We start from the raw sequence: 18,463 nt of genomic DNA on the forward strand, positions 1-18,463 counted from the left end.
GGGGGATCCCTTGGCGGGAGGCCTGTCCCTTTAAGGAGGCGGCCCTGACTGGGTGTGCCCCGTCTCCATGGTTACCCCGGTGCAGGCGGCGGGCGCGGGAGGTAGGGAGGGAGGCTGCCGCTTCTTTCCGACAGACGAAGGGAGCTGCGGGGACCCGGCGACGAGAGGAGCCCTAGCGGGAGCCGACCTGCTGCTGAAACGGGAGCTGCTGCAGCGGCTGCCGCGGCGGGAGGTGCTGAGAGCGTGGCGGCCGCGGCGCCTGGAGCCTGGGATTCGAGTGCGACCAGGGCGCAAGGGGCCGCGCGCCATGCTCCGGGCCCCGACGGTGCGGACGCCTCCTCGCGCGCCGGCGGCTGGCGGCACCTGTGAGCCCGGGCTAGGCATTGGCCCCCGACGGCTGCGCTAGGGGGCGCGGGGCTCGGCGGGGGGCGGCCGAAGTGGGCGCCCTCCCCGGGCGCTGAGTCCCCGCATCCCGGAGGGATGGGGCGGGCGGCTGTAGCCGCCTAAGATGCCGGCCATGCGGGGGCTCCTGGCGCCGCAGAACACCTTCCTGGACACCATCGCTACGCGCTTCGACGGCACGCGTGAGTCCGACCCTCACCCCACTCGCTCCGGGAAGAATGGCCCCACGCCAGGGCTCCCGCCAGCCCTGAACCCCCACATCTCAGCTTGTAGTCCACCTGTTCTCACTCCTTCCTCCCTCCCCATCCCTCTTGAAGCTGAGGCCACAGTCTCCTGCCAGGCGCCGTTCCCCCCTCCCACCCCTCCACCAAGGGTTCAGGGTCAGCCCTGCTCCAGGCGAGGCAGCAAGGCTAGAAGAAGTCCCTGGGTATGGAGCTCGGGGTGCTTTTTGTTAGTAGGGGCGGGCGAAACCTGGCTCTAGTGAAGCTGACCCATCCCATCCCTGCGTCAGTGCTCAGGGACAGCTGGGAGGGCTCAAATAACAGATTTAGACAAGAGATTTGCAAACGGAGATGGAATAGGCAGGAGTCAGGAGAGCTATGTGTGTCCAAGCCCATCTCACAGCCTAAACCCACCAGCCTTAGAGAGCCCATCCAGCCCCAAAGAAGATGGGTTCCGGGACTCCCACCAGGACTGAGGAAGTTTGGAGAAGGCAACCTGAGCTTTGGATCCTGGGTTCCTGGGGCTCTGAGCTGAGGGAAAGTTGTGAAACCCTCCCTCTCCTCCTCCTGCCTCACACTTACCCCTAGTGGGGCTTCCCAGCTCTCTGCCTAGGTCCTCCATGGTCTCTGGTTCCTGATAGGGGGTGGGAGCCCATCGCTCAGCTCTTCCCCCTCCAGGCTCCTCCATCTGCTTTGTCAGTGTGCTTGGCTCCTGCAGCCTGCTGATTCAGCGCCCCCACTCCCCAATACGTTCCTGGCTCCAGGCTCCTGTGTTCAGCCACCATTCCTACACCCCCTTCTTGATCGCGTTCACTAAGTTCTGAGCCAGGTCAGGCAGCTGGGGCTCAGACTCAGAGGGTAGAGTGTATGGTGGCCCGGGTTGCCTCCTAGTCAAGGTAGGTCCCAGTGGGAGGAGCCAGACAGGCAACCTGGGTATCTGGCTGGTGGGAGAGCCTGGCAGAGGTAGAGGCGCGGCTGAGGCTGACCTCCTTTGGACATCCCCAACCTCACCCCTTACCCCACACTGCTCAGGACACCCTCAGAGAGCACAGTGCCCACATAGGGCTGATTCTCTGATATACACATGCTGCTAGGAAGGAGCCCTTGCGGGGCACTGACACATAGGTGACACACATTGATTTCAATTCATAAACAGCTCCTGCCCAACCCTCCCCCCCATACATACAGGATTCCTGGGGTTTGTAAAACCTACTCTTTGGTTGCAGGCTTTCGGGAAAAGAAGCCCCCCTCCCCCCCCCCCCACCCCTTCATCCCACTCCCCCTCTGAGAGGTGCTCTCTTGCAGACAGTAACTTCGTGCTGGGCAACGCCCAGGTGGCGGGGCTCTTCCCCGTGGTCTACTGCTCTGATGGCTTCTGTGACCTCACGGGCTTCTCCCGGGCTGAGGTCATGCAGCGAGGCTGTGCCTGCTCCTTCCTCTATGGGCCAGATACCAGTGAGCTCGTCCGCCAGCAGATCCGCAAGGCCCTGGATGAGCACAAGGAGTTCAAGGCTGAGCTGATCCTGTACCGGAAGAGCGGTGAGGGGCCACCTGGCCAGCCTGCCTCACCTTCGCCGTCTCACACACCCTGGCACCCACCCATCCACTGTCCCTCCTCCTTTCCCTTCCCATCTTCCCCATCTCCCCATCTCATCCCATCTCCCTGTGCACCTATCCCCTTGCCATCCCCTCTTCGTCCACCCCACCTCTTGTCCTAGCCCCTTCTTTCTACCATCCTCACCCTGGCCTTGGCCTCCACTCAATTCCACTCTTGAGTTTCCCATAATCCAGCAGAAAAACACCCTGTCTTGGCAGACGTCTGACTGTCTGCTTTCCCTTGCTGCACCCGCACTCCCCAACCCTCACATTCCATCAAGCCCTGTCCTAAGTGAAACTGGACTGCCACCCCCTCCCCAGGAAGCCCCCAGACCTTGCCTGTGACTTGCCCAGGATGTCAGTGGAGCCAGGGCCTCTGTCGCCTTGGGCAGGGCTGAGGGTAGGAGGTGGCCTGAGTCTGTTTTTGTGCCTAGGGCTCCCATTCTGGTGTCTCCTGGATGTGATACCCATAAAGAATGAGAAAGGGGAGGTGGCCCTCTTCCTGGTCTCTCATAAGGACATTAGTGACACCAAGAACCGAGGGGGCCCTGACAGATGGAAAGAGACAGGTGAGTTCCCATGGGGCCATTGATTTAGCTGCTGTGGCTGGGGTGTTGGGTACCTCAGGCCTGGGTGGGGCCATGGCACCCAGTCTGAGCTTGTGGGCACCCCCCCCGACCCCTGTTGCATTCGTTGACTCCTATGCTGGCTGCCTGGGAGACCTGTGCTGCACTCAGCTCTACATGCCCAGGTATGGAAATCCTTTTTCCAAATAGGCTGGTTGAAACAAAGTTGGAGTTTTTATGTCAACTTTACTAAGGAATGGAAAGCAGATGAACTACACTGTGCCTGTGAAGCACCCCTTTCTGATCAGCTAGGGAGGTTGAGTACAGACCCACCAATTCCTTGGCAAACCTGACTGGGGAGCCTTGGCCAAAGCCCTCTTTTAAGTTCTTGGGATCTTTCTCCTCTTGTATTCTCCAAAGTCTGGGGCAGGCCTTTGACAGGTCACAAAGCTGTCATCAGAAGTTGCTCCAAGGTTTCTTTGCCACTTGGGGATTCTGGGAGTACTCTGCACTCTCACTCCCCTTGGGTCTGCCTCTCCACCATGTCAGACTTCAGTATCACCCCTCGGTCCCTCACCTAGACTCTAGGCTGCTTCTCTGAGCCCCTGCACCTCTGCTGATGGCCTCCTGCTAGCTCTGTGCCCCTCCCCGGTGAACCAGCTCCCCACCTCCTCTCCTAGGCCTCCCTAGACATCCTCTCCTGCCTCATCTGTTCCAAACCCCCTCCTCCTTGAAGCAGGCCCTGGGATTAGTGTCTGTAAGCAACCCCAGGTCTGCCCATTGCTGGGGTGGACAAGTGAGCCCAGGAAGTGAGGAATGCCTGAGCCCCAACTCTAAACAGACTAAGTAGTCAATGAGCCAGACCAATCCATGGGCGAGCAACTGGTGTCCTACACCCAAGTCCCTATGCAGGGGTGTTTGGGCACACCCCTCATCATCCTCAGGAGCCCCTCTTCTTTTGCAGGTGGTGGACGGCGCCGATATGGCCGGGCAAGAGCCAAAGGCTTCAATGCCAACCGGCGGCGGAGCAGGGCTGTGCTCTACCACCTATCTGGGCACCTGCAGAAGCAGCCTAAGGGCAAGCACAAGCTCAATAAGGTGGATTTGAGCACTAGGGTGTGTGTTTGGAGTGGGGACCAGGGTAGGGGCATACCGAGGAGTTGGGGAAGGGGAATGGGGTCCACCACAGATAGAATGTCCTGGGAGCCAATCAGGCCCTACCAGCACTTTGGGGGTTGGGACTGAGGGTGGGAGTGTCACATGCTGATACATCAAAGGTATAGAGGAAAGTCTTGGCTTTGGAGTCAGATGGGCCTTGGTTCAATCCTGGCTTCTCCCTGAAGCACCTGTGTGACCTCACTTGACCTCCCTGATCCTCAGTTTTCTGATTTATAAAATGGAGACCCTAATGCCTATATCAGAGGTTGCTTTGAGAACGCAGGAGAAAGGAGGAGAAAGGAGGTGAATGCCTGACTTGGACACTATCCAAACTCAGCCTGTGCCAATATCCTTTCCTCCCTGCCTGGACCTGCCCTGCCTCACTCAGGGGGTGTTTGGGGAGAAGCCAAACTTACCTGAGTACAAAGTAGCTGCTATCCGGAAGTCACCCTTCATCCTGCTGCACTGTGGGGCACTGAGGGCTACGTGGGACGGCTTCATCCTGCTTGCCACACTTTATGTGGCTGTCACCGTGCCCTACAGCGTGTGTGTGAGCACAGCCCGGGAGCCCAGCGCAGCCCGTGGCCCACCCAGTGTCTGTGACCTGGCCGTGGAGGTCCTCTTCATCCTTGGTGCGTGCACTCTGCCCTTCCACACCTCATGCCGGGCACCCCGGGGCTTTGATGGGGATGGTCTGCATGGCTTCCACTGCTCTGCAAGTGTCCCTCTTGCCCTCCCCCTGTTTGTAACTTGTGAGCTTTGGAATCAGGCCTAGGTTCCAAACGTGTCTCTGCCACTAAAGTGTAATATGACCCTGAGCAGCCAGTCAAAGCCTCTCCAAGTCTCAGTTTCTCCCTCCATAAAATATGCATAACAATGTCTATCTGTTAGAGTTACTGTGAGACCTAAGTAAGACGATGTATGTAAAGGGACAGTGTCAAGTACTGAGCAAGTATCTGGTAAAGAGTGGCCTCTGCCAGATGGGGTGGCTCACGACTGTAATCCCAGCAACTTGGGAGGCTGACGTAGGGGGATTGCTTGAGGCCAGGGACTGGAGACTAGCTTGAATAACATAGTGAGACACCTTCTCTAAAACAAAAAATGAAAAAAATTATCTGGGCGTGGTGGCGTGCATCTGTAGTCCCCACTACTCGGGAGGCTGAGGCAGGAGGATCGCTTGAGCCCAGGCAATGGAGGTTGCAGTGAGCTATGATGACGCCACTATGCTCTAGCCTGAGCAACAGAGCAAGACCCAGCCTCAAAAAAAAAAAAAAAAGAGAATGACTTCCCCCCACCCTGTGCTGACGTGCTCTCTCCACCTCGGTTCCCCACAGACATTGTGCTGAATTTCCGTACTACATTCGTGTCCAAGTCAGGCCAGGTAGTGTTTGCCCCAAAGTCCATTTGCCTCCACTATGTCACTACCTGGTTCCTGCTGGATGTCATCGCGGCACTGCCCTTTGACCTGTTACATGCCTTCAAAGTCAATGTGGTCAGTGTGGCTGGGCTGGGTGGGTGGGCTTTGGGGTGGGACAGGCAGATGCAGCCCAGGCTGACCTCTCTCTTCCCTCCCCCGTGTCAGTACTTCGGGGCCCACCTGCTGAAGACCGTGCGGCTGCTACGCCTGCTGCGCCTCCTCCCGCGACTGGACCGGTACTCACAGTACAGCGCCGTGGTGCTCACCCTGCTCATGGCTGTGTTTGCCCTGCTCGCCCACTGGGTGGCCTGCGTCTGGTTCTACATCGGCCAGCAGGAGATCGAGAGCAGCGAGTCCGAGCTCCCTGAGATTGGTACTGGAGGTCCCTTGTTTGTTGGGGGGTGGTGGGAGGTGTTGTGCAGACACATCAGAAGAGTGTGAGTGCCAGTGTGTGTGCTGATGTGGGTGAGAGACCTGGGCAGGCCTGTGTGTGTGAGTCAGAAAAGGGGGTGTGAGGTGTGAGTGGGACAGCCACCTGCCACATGGCAGGCCTACTCTCCAGCAGCAGGGAATTGTGGAGAAAGCCTTGGGGCTGCCTGGGGGCTGTCTGGGGAGTCCTGCTGGCCCTCATGGCCTCCTGGTGGCCGAACATAGATCACATTCCTTAAGCCCCTGCCTGGCTGGGAAGGCTAAGCGGGGAGCCTCTGCCCTCAAGTGTTCCTCTGACGCCCCACACTTACCCACAATCCTCTGTGAAGCCCATCCCCACCACCTTGGCTCCCAAGGCCCCTGCCTCCCTCTTGCCACCTCCAGCCTGTATCTCTCCGCTGCATCTCTGCTCTCCCCCAGCCTGGAACACAGCCTTTTCTGTGTCCCACAGCTCTCCTTCATGTCACCTCCACTTCCACAGCTCCTCCCTCTGCTCGCCACCCACTCACATCTTAACTCCTGCCGGAAGGGCTTCCACCCCCGCCTCTCCACCCAAAATGTCGCCCAGAAGGTCACTGTGACCTTCCAGGGCCAAACCTTCATCCTCCTTGAAGTCCCTGTAGCACCTGGCACTGCCAGCCTCGCTCTCCTTTGCCGTGTGTGATGTGGTCGTCAGCCAGCCTCCTCCCTCCCCCCTCGAGTTCCAGGGGCTCCAGGCAGGCTTTCCTCACGTCTCTCCTCCTCCCCTTGGTTTCCGTTGGCCATGGCACTACACCACTGCATAAACATCTCAACTTCTGTTCTCTCTTTATCCAAACCCTTCCTTTCCAGCCATTTCTAACTCTCCATACTCCTCAGGTCCAAAGTTGAACCTACCTTTGCCCTCCCAAGCCCTCCAACCCTCTTTCAGCTTCCCAGTAGCTGACATTTGGCTATGTTTCCAGCTGTTCAGGTGGCTTTCATGACTGTCTGCTCCTTGGTGGAGTCATCACCAGGCGTCCAGGTCAGCCTTAGAAACCTGGTCTGATCAGTCCCCTGGGGACAACAAGGCTCCTGTGAATCTTCTCTCCTACCAAGCTCACGGGAGGCTGCTGTGTGCCCCACAGGGCCCACTTGGATATTCCCCTGAGCACTGTAGTTGCTGAACACATGGACACCAGGACACCCTAGGCAGTGTCAGATCCTTGGCGCCTGCCCTTCCCAGAGGGTGTCTGTGGTAGAGGCTGCTCTGGGGTCAGACAGCCACGCAGCGGAGTCCGAGGGCAGGGAGATGGATAATGGCAAAGCGGGGCCCTGACCCTGTCTCCACCACCCCCACAGTGGGCTGAGATCACATCAAATGCCCAGGTCCACCCCTGCCCCCTGAAGTAGGACCCAGACACACTTGGTCTTGAGTCCATGAGGCTCCTCTCTTGAGGCCACCTCACAGGAGTTGAGGATCTGACATTAAGAACACTTCTGGCCCCCAGAAGGGCTGTGGGCCCCGCCACGGTGGGCAGAGGAATGTGGGAGGCCAGCTGACCCTTACAGATACACATGGTAATTCTTTCACCCTTGACCCCTGAGTTCCAGGGTGGTTTCATTCTATTCAGAGCTGGTATCAGTCTACATTTGGAGAGTTTCCAAGTGCATCATCATCTTCCCCTTCTTTCTCCAGAGAAACTGCCCCCCAGCTGGGTTTTCACCAAAACCAGACCTCTCAGTAGTGGGGCGAGGCTGAGCTGGGCGAGTGGGCTGCCCAGCTCTGTCTGTGGGAGGCTCCTTCTCTGTGCCCTCCTTGCCTGGTTTCCCTCGCATGGTATGGACAGGATTTCTTCCCCAGATTCCCATTAGCTCAGTAGGGGTGGCCTGGGTTTTCAAAAGATTGTACTAAATACCGGGAGAGGTAACGGAAGGCATTTCTCAGTGTGAAAGCCACCAGCCTCCAGAGCTGCCGCTGCTGGCCTGACCCACCCCATGTGGCAACACCATCCTGGCACCAGCTCCTAGAGCTGCTGATGGCCCATGGCCAAGAATGAGCAAAGAAGCCCCCTTGTCACCCTGCCCTCTGTCCTGCAGCTTCTCGCCACCCCACCCTCACCCTCCTTACCATGGGTCTCACGCTCAGAGGCCCAACTAAACAATGACAGTGAAGACTTTTATGTACTCCATTGCATTCTCATAGCACACCTCAAGTAACAGGTGGATGAACCCTCACCTTGGTGCAGGTCGTAATACATCCCCACAAGTTCCTTAGCCTGGAATTCAACGCCCTTGGTGTTAACCCCACATTCTAGCCTAGCTGAGCTACTTGCCTGTATTTGTCTTAAAATCTCCAGGTTTGGCTCATACCTTTCCCTCCATCAGGAATGAACCTCTCTCAGTTTCTTTGTGTCAGAACCCTAACTGTCCTTTGAGACCAAGCACAAATGTCCCTTCTTCCAGGAAGCCTTCTAGTCCTAGCCCATGGCACTTTGCTTCAAGCCCCCTTATGTGGCACCTTAGAGGTGTAACTTCTGCCTCATATCATCTGCTCTTCTGAACTGGAGCCCACAGAAAGCTCCTCTGGGGTCCTGGCTCCTGGCACACAGGGCGTGAGGTTGCCGAAGGAGTGGGTGGGCGGATGAGAGGAGGGTGTGGGGACCACAAGGACCCACGTGCATAAGGTGTTGGGGAGAGTGTAGAGTAGGGTTCTGTGTGCTAAGGTGGGAGGGGCAGAGAACACTTGGAGAGGTGGGGTCCCATTGCGGCCTATGACCCCGAGCCATACCCCACATTTACCATCTGTTCTCAGTTCTAGATCAGCCAATCTGCCCTCTCTCTCTTGCACCCCATGGTCCCCAGCTCTGCCAAGACCTCTGTGGACCCTAGGACCACCCCCCCCACAACACCCTAGAGCTCCCACCACCCTCTAGCAAGGCCCAGAGTGACTTCTGGCAGCCATGGGCTCATAAGAGGCCCCAGTACACAGCCCTACCTCCTGACAAGGCCAGGTCAGGAATGTGGGGTTGAAGGGGAGACCTGGGCAAATTCAGCCTCCACGCAATGGTCCAGTCTGGCCTGTGACTGCATGTGTGTGTGCCTGTGTGAGTGCACAGGTGCCTGCCTGCCCATGGCCTGAATGTATGCACCTGTGTGCTCATGTGCCTACAAGTGTCCCCACACTTGCCTATGTGTCAGAGTGCATGCACCTGTGTACCTTTCTCTCCCAAGTGTGCATAGGCCTTAGTGTGAGTGGCTGTGGCTGTGCAAGGGGCTCACAAGTGTGTCCTTGTCTTTTCAACTGTGTGGGGCACACATGTAGCCTCGACGGTGTGTATGCACACGTCCACATAGGTGTGCTTGAGAATGTGTATGTGTACGCGAGGTTGGGTGGTTTGTGTGGCTGGGGGGAGGAATGAGCCTGAATGGGGTGGGGAGGGAGAACTTTCTGGAGCAGATGGGCTTGGAGAGACACAGGAAGAGGAATCAGGGCAGACAGGGCAGAGGAGGTGGCCTCACCATCCAGCCTTGGGGACAAGGCTGTGATGGAATGCAGTGAACCCCTTCAGTCCTTTTGCTCCCTCCAGCTGGGCCCATGACCTGAGATCAGGCCAGCCATGGGGAAGAGGGTGTGATACTCCTTGGGCCATCGTCCTGTAGGAGCCGGCTGGGGAGATGGCAACCTCTTCCTCATGTGCTTGTCTTGCTGAAGGTTTGAGGGGGTGGCTGGGGGTATGCTGGGCTGGCGGAGAAGGGGAAGTGGTGGGAAGCCATGGGGGTGGGTCTATGTGTGCATGTCCCCATTCCGGAGGTGCCAGTGGGCACTCCCATGCCCCCAGTGTGGCAGTGTCCTGCCAGCTCAGGCTCTTGCCCCGCCCCTTTCCAGGCTGGCTGCAGGAGCTGGCCCGCCGACTGGAGACCCCCTACTACCTGGTGGGCCGGAGCTCAGCTGGAGGGAATAGCTCTGGCCAGAGTGACAACTGCAGCAGTGGCAGCAGCGAGGCCAATGGGACAGGGCTGGAGCTCCTGGGCGGCCCATCGCTGCGCAGTGCCTACATCACCTCCCTCTACTTTGCACTCAGCAGCCTCACCAGCGTGGGCTTTGGCAACGTGTCCGCCAACACGGACACTGAGAAGATCTTCTCCATCTGCACCATGCTCATCGGCGGTGAGACCTGGCCCGTGAGCCTCAGTCTTCTCTGGGCCCACTCCCAGACTTCTGGCCCCTAGGCGGCCCCTCCTCTCCCACCTCCCCCCAGGTCCTGAGGCCAGAGGTTCTTCCGCTTTAGGTGGTGCACGGAACGAACACGAGGCCAGGGCTGGGAGACTCCGTGCCACACAGCAACCTATGTGCCTTGCCTAGAAGCGTGCTGGGGGGCAGAGGACAGATGTGTCCAGCGTGGTGTCGGGCTGGGCCAGGCCAGTCCTGTAGGTGACCGCCTCTCACCACCCTCCCCCAGCCCTGATGCACGCGGTGGTGTTTGGGAATGTGACGGCCATCATCCAGCGCATGTACGCCCGCCGCTTTCTGTACCACAGCCGCACTCGCGACCTGCGCGACTACATCCGCATCCATCGCATCCCCAAGCCCCTCAAGCAGCGTATGCTCGAGTACTTCCAGGCCACCTGGGCTGTGAACAACGGCATCGACACCACAGAGGTGTGCAGCCTCCAGGCTAGCCCTTCTAGCTTTGCTCTCTCAAGGGTTTGCACTTGGCCTAAAATTATCAGAAGTGGGTTGCAGAGATTGCAGACTTTTGGCTCCCTGCCCCTGCTCTCTCTTGGTGGGGACAGCAGCATGGGCCAGAGGGCAGCCGAGGTGGCTAGGAGGCCCCTCTGAACCCTGGCTAGGTCTAGGGGCTCTGTGCTCACTGACTTCTGAGCCTAAGTCCAGGAGGTGGAAAGCTGAGCTGCTCATGGTGGCTAAAGTGATTGGGAGGGAGGCAGAGGCACCCTTTTGCTGACTGCACCCTGCATGGAGCTTGGTGCTGGGCGGGAGCCCACAGGTCCCTCCCACAGCCCTCCTTGCTCCCAAGGCCTGCTGGGGTGGAAAGGGGCTGGCTGGAGGTTGCCTCCTCTTCTGTCACGCCCAACCCTCACCCCTGTCTGCCTGCAGCTGCTGCAGAGCCTCCCGGACGAGCTGCGCGCAGACATCGCCATGCACCTGCACAAGGAGGTCCTGCAGCTGCCGTTGTTTGAGGCAGCGAGCCGCGGCTGCCTGCGGGCGCTGTCTCTGGCCCTGCGGCCCGCCTTCTGTACGCCTGGCGAGTACCTCATCCATCAAGGCGACGCTCTCCAGGCCCTTTACTTTGTCTGCTCTGGCTCCATGGAGGTGCTCAAGGGTGGCACCGTGCTCGCCATCCTAGGTTTGTGAGGGTGGGAGAGAGGGCATGGGGGCAGAGAGGGCATGGGGAGTCTGTGTGTGCTTGTGTGTGTGTGTGTGTGTGTGTGTGTGTGTGTGTGACTATGGTTCCGATCTGCAGAAAACCCAGAGAGGGGTTGTACACAAGGCCACAGGGGGAGAAACATCCATGGCGGAGTCAGGAGCAGCCATGGAGTCCTGGGCAAAGCTCAGAGAAGACCCAGTGACTGCAAGGGGGCAACATAAGGAGGTGGACAGGATCTCACAGGTGTTCCTAGGACAGAGCTAGTGGAAGGACAGTCTATTAAAAGGAGCCAGTCTATGAGTGGACAGATGGGAGCAGCACTTCTTGTCAGGAGGAAGATCAAATTCTGAGGACGGAAGTGCTAGGGAGAGTGGTCAGGCAGGGCTGAAAAGGGAAGGAACAGAAGCTGTGCTGTGGGCCCGTTGGAGAGGTGGGACGCTACTTTCCTGGGGCAGAGCAAGCCTGGATCCAGGGTGACAGCAGAGCTCAGCCTCCAAATGGCCAGGGAGACTTGCTCTGGTAGAAATGGTGTCTACAGCATACATACTTCGCTTCTTGGCAAAAGAAAGAAGTGAGATTGAGGAAGTGACTCCCTAGGCGAGGACGAAGAGATTGCATTTGTGGAATGGACGTAATCATTGTGCAGCTCACAGGGTCTCCCTCCCAGCATGACTAGCCCAGTCCCAGCCCTCATATGCCTTGTGTCACTCAAGCCCCACAGAACCCACTGTGGTAGGAATGGTTATTGTTTCCACTTCGCGTAGAAGGAGACCAAGGTCAGAGAGGTTAAAGAACAGCTAGGGTTGGCCAAGTGGGCTTGGAACCCAGTCTGCCTGGCCCTAAGTCTCATGCTGCTTATATGGGGCTCCCAGGAATTGTGAGGGGAATCATGCCTGCAGACAGGGAATGATCTCAGGAGGGGTGGACGTGTACCCTGGGCCTCAGGAAAGCACATTTAAGCCCTCTGGGAAACATGGGGCTGCGTCTGTGAAAAGCCACTAAAGGGGAGCACAGCTCTGTGGCCGTGGGAGGCTCTCAGCAGTGACCGCCCCCCGCCAGGGCAGGGAACACTGGGACCTGCTTGGTTAGTCAAGGGACTCTCAGGAGATGGAAGGGAGGTGGTGACCAGACCATAGCTGACCACAGCTGAACCCTCAGGCAGCCAAGGATGTGTAGCCTCACTGTGAGGACAGCTGCAGTTGGAGGGGGTCGAGGTCCGTCGCTAGCCTGGCAATCCGCAATGAAGATGAGAAGCAAGAGCGAAGCAGAACATGGGTGCGGCGTTGCTAGCAGCTCCAGCAGCTGCTGTGTGTGCATTCACGTTTCCTTCAGGAGGATGATCTTCCGGCAGGAAATGGGAGGGGAAATACCATCATCGGGGGGCTTGAAGCCTGAGAGAGGTGACAGGATGTTGACACCCTCCATTTTGCATCTGGCTTCTGGGCCTACGTGCAGCTTATGCCAGGACCGAGAAAACAGACTTGTGCCACTCAAGTGTGGCTAGCAATCCCCAAGAAATGTTGGAGAACTGGAGAGATTGAGAAAGGCACGAAGACAGGTTTTGACCTTTGCAGACTGGTCAACCCAAAGCAAGGTTGTCAAGTGGATTACTAAACAGATGGCTGTCAGCTCGAAGCCAAGGAAGCAGTGTGGCTAGGAGCTGGCATGGGTCCTCAGAGAAGCTCTTTGCTGGTGCCAGGCTCCAAGTCTCAGAATAGCCAATGTTCAGTGTTCGGTACTCAGACAGAGCCACAAGAATGGCCACTGCCTGTGTCCTGGGCCTTTGCCTCCATGATGTCTCTAGCACCAAGATTTATGCCACCATCGAGCTATCCTGTCCCAGCCCTTATGTTGTGGATGAACTATTTCCCCATTGACTTGGAGGCTCTGGATGCCCTGATGAATGCCTGGCTCCAGGCCCCAGTCAGGGCCTGGCTTTCTGCACGCACGTCTTCCCACCAGCCACCTTATCTGAACACCCAGGTGCATCCTACCTGCTCCTGGCAGCTAAGGCTGCCCTCATGCACCGGAGAGGCTTCTGGCCCCTACCTCTGCTTATGAAAGTCTATTGTGAGGGAGGAAGGATTGGATGAGCTTGGCCTGGAGGCTCAGGCGGAGATACCAACCTAGAGGGCAGTCTCTGTCCCCAAGACTCTGCCCATAGTCCTGTCCTGTTTCTCATTTTTTTTCCCTTTGTTTAGAGACAGTCTTGCTCCATCGCCCTGGTTAGAGTGCAGTGGTGTCATCATAACTCACTGCAACCTCAAACACCTGAGTTCAAGCGATCGTCTTGCCTCAGCCTCCTGGGTAGCTGGGACAACAGGCATGCCACCATGCCCAGCTAATTTTTCTATTTTTTAGTAAAGACAGGGTCTCGCTCTTGCTCAGGCTGGTCTCTAACTCCTGGCCTCAAGTGATCCTCCTGCCTCAGCCTCCCAGAGTTCTGGGATTATAGATGTGTGCCACCACCTGGCATATCTCACCTCTTAAACGAAGACAAGAAACACGTATCCTATTTCAGATGACACAAATGAAGAGAGAGCTCATTCCTCAGATGATCACATTGTGATCCTAACAGCTCTCAAAAGGAACCAGAAGGATGGCCTGAAACCAAGAAAATAAAATTTAATGGGGGTTCATTCTACACTTAAGTTTGAGCAAAAGTCCAGGAACATTTAGAGGAGACCTCTGAGCTCAGTGTGTGCTGCTGGCAGCCTGAGATGGCCCACAGGAAGGAGTGGCGGCCATCCTTTGTCCTTAAGGATAACGAAACACTTTCTCATAGTTTGAGCTGTCTGACAGTGGGGCGAGCTGCCTGGAGGGCTTGCAGCTCTGCCCAAGCCCGGACTGCAAGCCTTTCCCTGTTGAGAATGATCTATAAGTGGCCTTTTGTTGGAAGGAAAAGGAAGGAAATGAACTTTTATTGGTCGTCTTTGTGTCAGGCACTTTATCTACATTAACTCATTTAATCCTCACCAGTCCCTGGGCTGCACATATCCTATTTCATTGATTCCAAGACACGCAGCCCCCCCAAAACACACAATTTACCGTCGCTGGCCCTGGGCCGCAGGCTGTCACTGATGCCCTTTTAGGATTGCTGTCAACCGGGTGGCTGTTTCAACCTGGCGGTGGGGAAACCCTCCATTGACCCCTTCTGGTGAAATCAAGAAAATTCCATGGACTGCGTTGAATGCGGCATCTCTAGTAGAGAAGCCAGGGCCCAGGAAGACGAAGTAACCTGGCCACTGACGTTTTCACTGTGCCACATGGGGCTCTAAATTGCTGGTCCCTGGACAAGCTGCACCTGAATCACCTGTGGAGCTTTTTTAAAAATCAGGTTGCGAGGTCTCCTGTGGACACTGGCACTATAGGTAGGGTTGGGGTCTGGGAGTTTGGTCTGACTTCCCCAGGGGATTCTCATCGACAGAGCCAGCCTGTGACAACGAGCGCTGATGACGACCGTTCACTCTGTCAGAGCTGAAATTCTGATGTTTCCGCACAGTGGCTTTGCTCCGAATGTGTCTGAGAGCCAGGGAGGCAGGCAGCAGAGGCCAGGCCTCTGCGCTCCACTCTGCCTGCTCCAAGGCTGCACAGTGGGGTCTCAGCTGAGAAGGCCCAGCCCAGCCCTGAGGGAGGCTCAGCAGCTAGGGGTGGGGGTTTCCTGTGGCCCAGGGTCAGAGCTTGCTGACTTCTGCTTCTTCTCCCCAGGGAAGGGTGACCTGATTGGCTGTGAGCTGCCCCGCCGAGAGCAGGTGGTAAAGGCCAATGCCGACGTGAAGGGCCTGACATATTGTGTCCTGCAGTGCCTGCAGCTTGCTGGTCTGCACGAGAGCCTTGCGCTGTACCCTGAGTTTGCCCCTCGCTTCAGCCGTGGCCTCCGAGGGGAGCTCAGCTACAACCTGGGTGCTGGGGGAGGCACTGCAGAGGTGAGGGTGCTGGGTACGTGCATGGAGACGGCTGGGGGTGCCAGGGAGCCTGGCGTGGTGGGCAGAGGCTGGGTGTGGGGCAGTGCTGTGTGTGAGGCGTGGCCTGGTGTGAAAGCCCCCACAAGCGGGGCCGGGGGTCTACACTCTCCCTGGCCATTCACACCCATAGCCCCAGCCCGGCCCTTCGTGGCTTATCTGAGACAGCTGGGCCCTGCCCAGGGCAAAGCCTTAGTGATGGAAGCTGAGTCCACTGGAAACAGATGAGGAGCATTATAGGGTGCAGCTGGAGGGGTGGCCCCATAGTCAGGGGGCTGAGCAGGGCGGGGACAGGCCCTCCAGGCTGCTTCTCAAGACAGCCCCCTGCTTCTTCATGGCAAAACAGGACTGTTCTAAGGGCCTTTGAATTTGCCCAGATTATTTCACTAATTCAAAACCAATTTTTAGTGCTGTGTTCTCTCCGATAGTTCAGTTAGCCTGAGGGACCAAGAAGAGGGGTGGAATTTAGAGGGACACCTCCAGGGCATGGCAGCAGAAAAGCAGGTTGCCCCTCCTAACTGGGCCTCTTTTTCTGCAGAATGGCAGACATCGGGTGCTCTGTTTAACAAAGACACCTCATCGCTGCTAGGGGAGATGAAGCCTTGGTAGGGGAGATGAATGGGACACAATAGTGACCATCTGTGCCAATTCACTGTCCCCCACTGTCCCCAGGTGGACACCAGCTCCCTGAGTGGTGACAACACCCTCATGTCCACGCTGGAGGAGAAGGAGACAGATGGGGAGCAGGGCCCCACAGCCTCCCCAGCCCCAGCTGATGAGCCCTCTAGCCCCCTGCTGTCTCCCAGCTGCACCTCCTCATCCTCAGCCGCCAAGCTGCTCTCCCCACGTCGAACTGCACGACCACGTTTAGGTAACAGAGGGCGGCCGAGCAGGGCAGGGGCTTCTAAGGCTGAGGCTGGCCCCTCTGCTCCTCCACGGACCCTAGAGGGACTGCGGCTGCCCCCCATGCCGTGGAATGTGCCCCCGGATCTGAGCCCCAGGTAAGTGGGCTTTGGGCTCCCATGGCAGAGGTGGTGGTGATAAGGTTGAGGCCCTAGCCAGGCGCACCTGAGCCCTGGGTGCCCATCCTTCCATCTTAACTCCTGCCAGCTTGCCTGGTCCTAGCCTGCCTCCTCCAGGAAGCCTTCCTTGGCTCCTCCTTCCTCCTGCTGCCCCACCCCAGTTTGGTGCATGGCATACCCTGAACTCCTGCTGTTTCATGCTGCTCAAGCTTGGCTCCCCTGCTACACTGCCAGCTCCTAGGGGAAGGGGCCACGTGTTAGCTTTCTCCTGAGACCCCGAGGCTTCCTGGTCAGCTCCAGCCTCCTACAAACTGTGTATGTGAACCCTGGGACATCCTGTCCCATGTAGCACCACAGTGGCTGCCTGTCCATTGATTTGTCGTCTTGGCACCTGGGTCCACAGGGTAGTAGATGGCATTGAGGACGGCTGTGGCTCGGACCAGCCCAAGTTCTCTTTCCACGTGGGGCAGTCTGGCCCGGAATGTAGCAGCAGCCCCTCCCCTGGACCAGGTACCGGGCCCGGGCGTGGGCTAGGTTGGTGGGGAGCCCCTTTGCCCTGTGAACCTCAGCATTGTTGGCCTCTGAGCAATTGGTGTTAGAGAAACCGTCAGGGTACAGACTGCCTGGGAGCCCTCTCGCTCACGCCCTGCAACCTCTGTGTCATGTGCACGGGGCAGTTAAACCAGCACCTTGGTGTTAGACATACCTGGGAACTGGGTTTGGATCCCTGTTCTGTCAGCTTTCTAGCAGTGTGAAATTGACTTCTCTGGCCTCAGCTTCCTGTCTATGAAATGGGTTGTTGTGTGTGTTAAATAAGATTATGTAACTAAAACCCTTAGCACAGTGTCTGGCTCAGTGGGAGGGGACAGAGGCCTGGGGAACCAAGGGGGTGAAATTGGCTGTAGGCCAGGCCAGGCAGGCCTGGGAAGTGGACCAGTAATGAGCTCCCCGGAATGTCCATTTCCGTGGAGGACAGACAAGGGACAGGCACAAAGAACAACTTTCTGAGAGGGAGGAGAATGCTCAGCAGTGTGCTGGAGGGCTACTAGGAGGTGTTTTCCCTGTCCCTGGCAGTTTGGGCAAAATTCAGCACCCTGGGCAAGGCCACTAGCAATGATCCTTGGAGTCAGGTCCTACCAGGTCGGTGAGGTCTATTCTGACTGAGGCAGAGGCCTGGACCCCACACTGACTGTCTCTTCTTATCAGCCCCAGCTGATAACCCCATCCTACTACCCACAGAGACTGGCCTGCTTACTGTCCCCCTTGGGCCCAGCGAGGCAAGGAATACAGACACACTGGACAAGCTTCGGCAGGCGGTGGGTGAGGGGCAAGGTGGAGGCAGGGTGGGGCAAGGGGCAGGCATGCTGTTGTGTGAAGTGGCTTACTCCACTCTGACCTCGCCTCCTCCCTCCCCTGAAGGTGGTGGAGCTGTCTGAGCAGGTGCTGCAGATGCGGGAGGGACTGCAGTCACTTCGCCAGGCTGTACAGCTGGTCCTGGCGCCCCATGGGGAGGGCCCGTGTCCTCAGGCATCAGGAGAGGGGCCATGCCCACCCAGTGCCTCTGGGCTTCTGCAGCCTCTGTGTGTGGACACTGGGACATCCTCCTACTGCCTGCAGCCCCCAGCTGGCTCTGTCTTGAGTGGGACTTGGCCCCATCCTCGTCCAGGGACCCCTCCCCTCATGGCACCCTGGCCCTGGGGCCCCCCAGCATCTCAGAGCTCCCCCTGGCCTCGAGCCACAACTTTCTGGACCTCCACCTCAGACTCAGAGCCCCCTGGCTCAGGAGAACTCTGCTCTGAGCCCACCACCCCTGCCTCACCTCCTCCTTCTGAGGAAGGGGCTAGGACTGGGCCCCCAGAGCCTGCAAGCCAGGCTGAGGCTACCAGCACTGGAGAGCCCCCGCCAGGGTCAGGAGGCCTGGCCTTGCCCTGGGACCCACATAGCCTGGAGATGGTGCTTATTGGCTGCCACGGCTCTGGCACAGTCCAGTGGACCCAAGAAGAAGGCACGGGGGTCTGACTGCCAGCCCCAGAACTCAGTGTTGCCAGAAATGCTGCCATCTGCTGTTCTGCCCAACCTCAGGGTGGTGACCACCCCCAGGACTCCATGCTACCCGCTGGCTCAGGGCAAGGAGCCTGAGAGTGAAGGAGGGCCTGTCCCCTGATCCTCAGAGAGGAGCCTCAGGGGCAGGCCCCAGGGCTAGGAATCTACAGGCCCCTACTCCTGGTCTCCCTCTGCAGGCTGGCGGGCAGAGGCCTGAGGACTAGGAGGGGTTCTGCCATCCCCCGCATGTGCCCCTGCCTCCACCTGTCCCATTTTTTACATTAAAAAAAATAATAAAA

General features: G+C 57.9%; 1 protein-coding gene across 2 annotated transcripts; it reads left to right on the forward strand.

Moving 5' to 3' along the window:
* The first annotated feature begins 248 nt into the window (after positions 1-248).
* Positions 249-18,455, forward strand: KCNH3 (potassium channel, voltage gated eag related subfamily H, member 3). Of its 2 annotated transcripts, none has more exons than XM_012653680.1 (15): positions 249-584; positions 1,929-2,162; positions 2,654-2,788; positions 3,750-3,883; positions 4,332-4,575; positions 5,278-5,435; positions 5,526-5,733; positions 9,637-9,918; positions 10,211-10,410; positions 10,867-11,116; positions 14,846-15,063; positions 15,772-16,100; positions 16,525-16,631; positions 17,361-17,437; positions 17,541-18,455. In XM_012653680.1, the coding sequence occupies exons 1-15, from the start codon at positions 509-511 to the stop codon at positions 18,138-18,140; spliced, it is 3,252 nt and encodes a 1,083-aa protein (XP_012509134.1). In that variant the 5' UTR covers positions 249-508; the 3' UTR covers positions 18,141-18,455. The 2 variants fall into 2 exon arrangements, with proteins under 2 accessions (XP_012509134.1, XP_012509142.1); XM_012653688.1 differs by having other exon boundaries at positions 368-584; positions 1,933-2,162; positions 17,541-18,431.
* Positions 18,456-18,463: the final 8 nt, after the last annotated feature.

Source organism: Propithecus coquereli, unplaced genomic scaffold, assembly GCF_000956105.1.
Source record: "Propithecus coquereli isolate 6110/MARCELLA unplaced genomic scaffold, Pcoq_1.0 Scaffold111, whole genome shotgun sequence".
NCBI lineage: Eukaryota > Metazoa > Chordata > Mammalia > Primates > Indriidae > Propithecus > Propithecus coquereli.

What these genes read in the sequence shown, in the direction of transcription:
- KCNH3 (XM_012653680.1), top strand. Translation starts at nt 509, where the DNA reads ATGCCGGCCATGCGGGGGCTCCTGGCGCCGCAGAACACCTTCCTGGAC. An exon ending in GCAAGCACAAGCTCAATAAG is followed by an intron (nt 3,884 to 4,331) that starts GTGGATTTGAGC and finishes TGCCTCACTCAG; the next exon opens with GGGGTGTTTGGGGAGAAGCC. An exon ending in CTGCACCATGCTCATCGGCG is followed by an intron (nt 9,919 to 10,210) that starts GTGAGACCTGGC and finishes ACCCTCCCCCAG; the next exon opens with CCCTGATGCACGCGGTGGTG.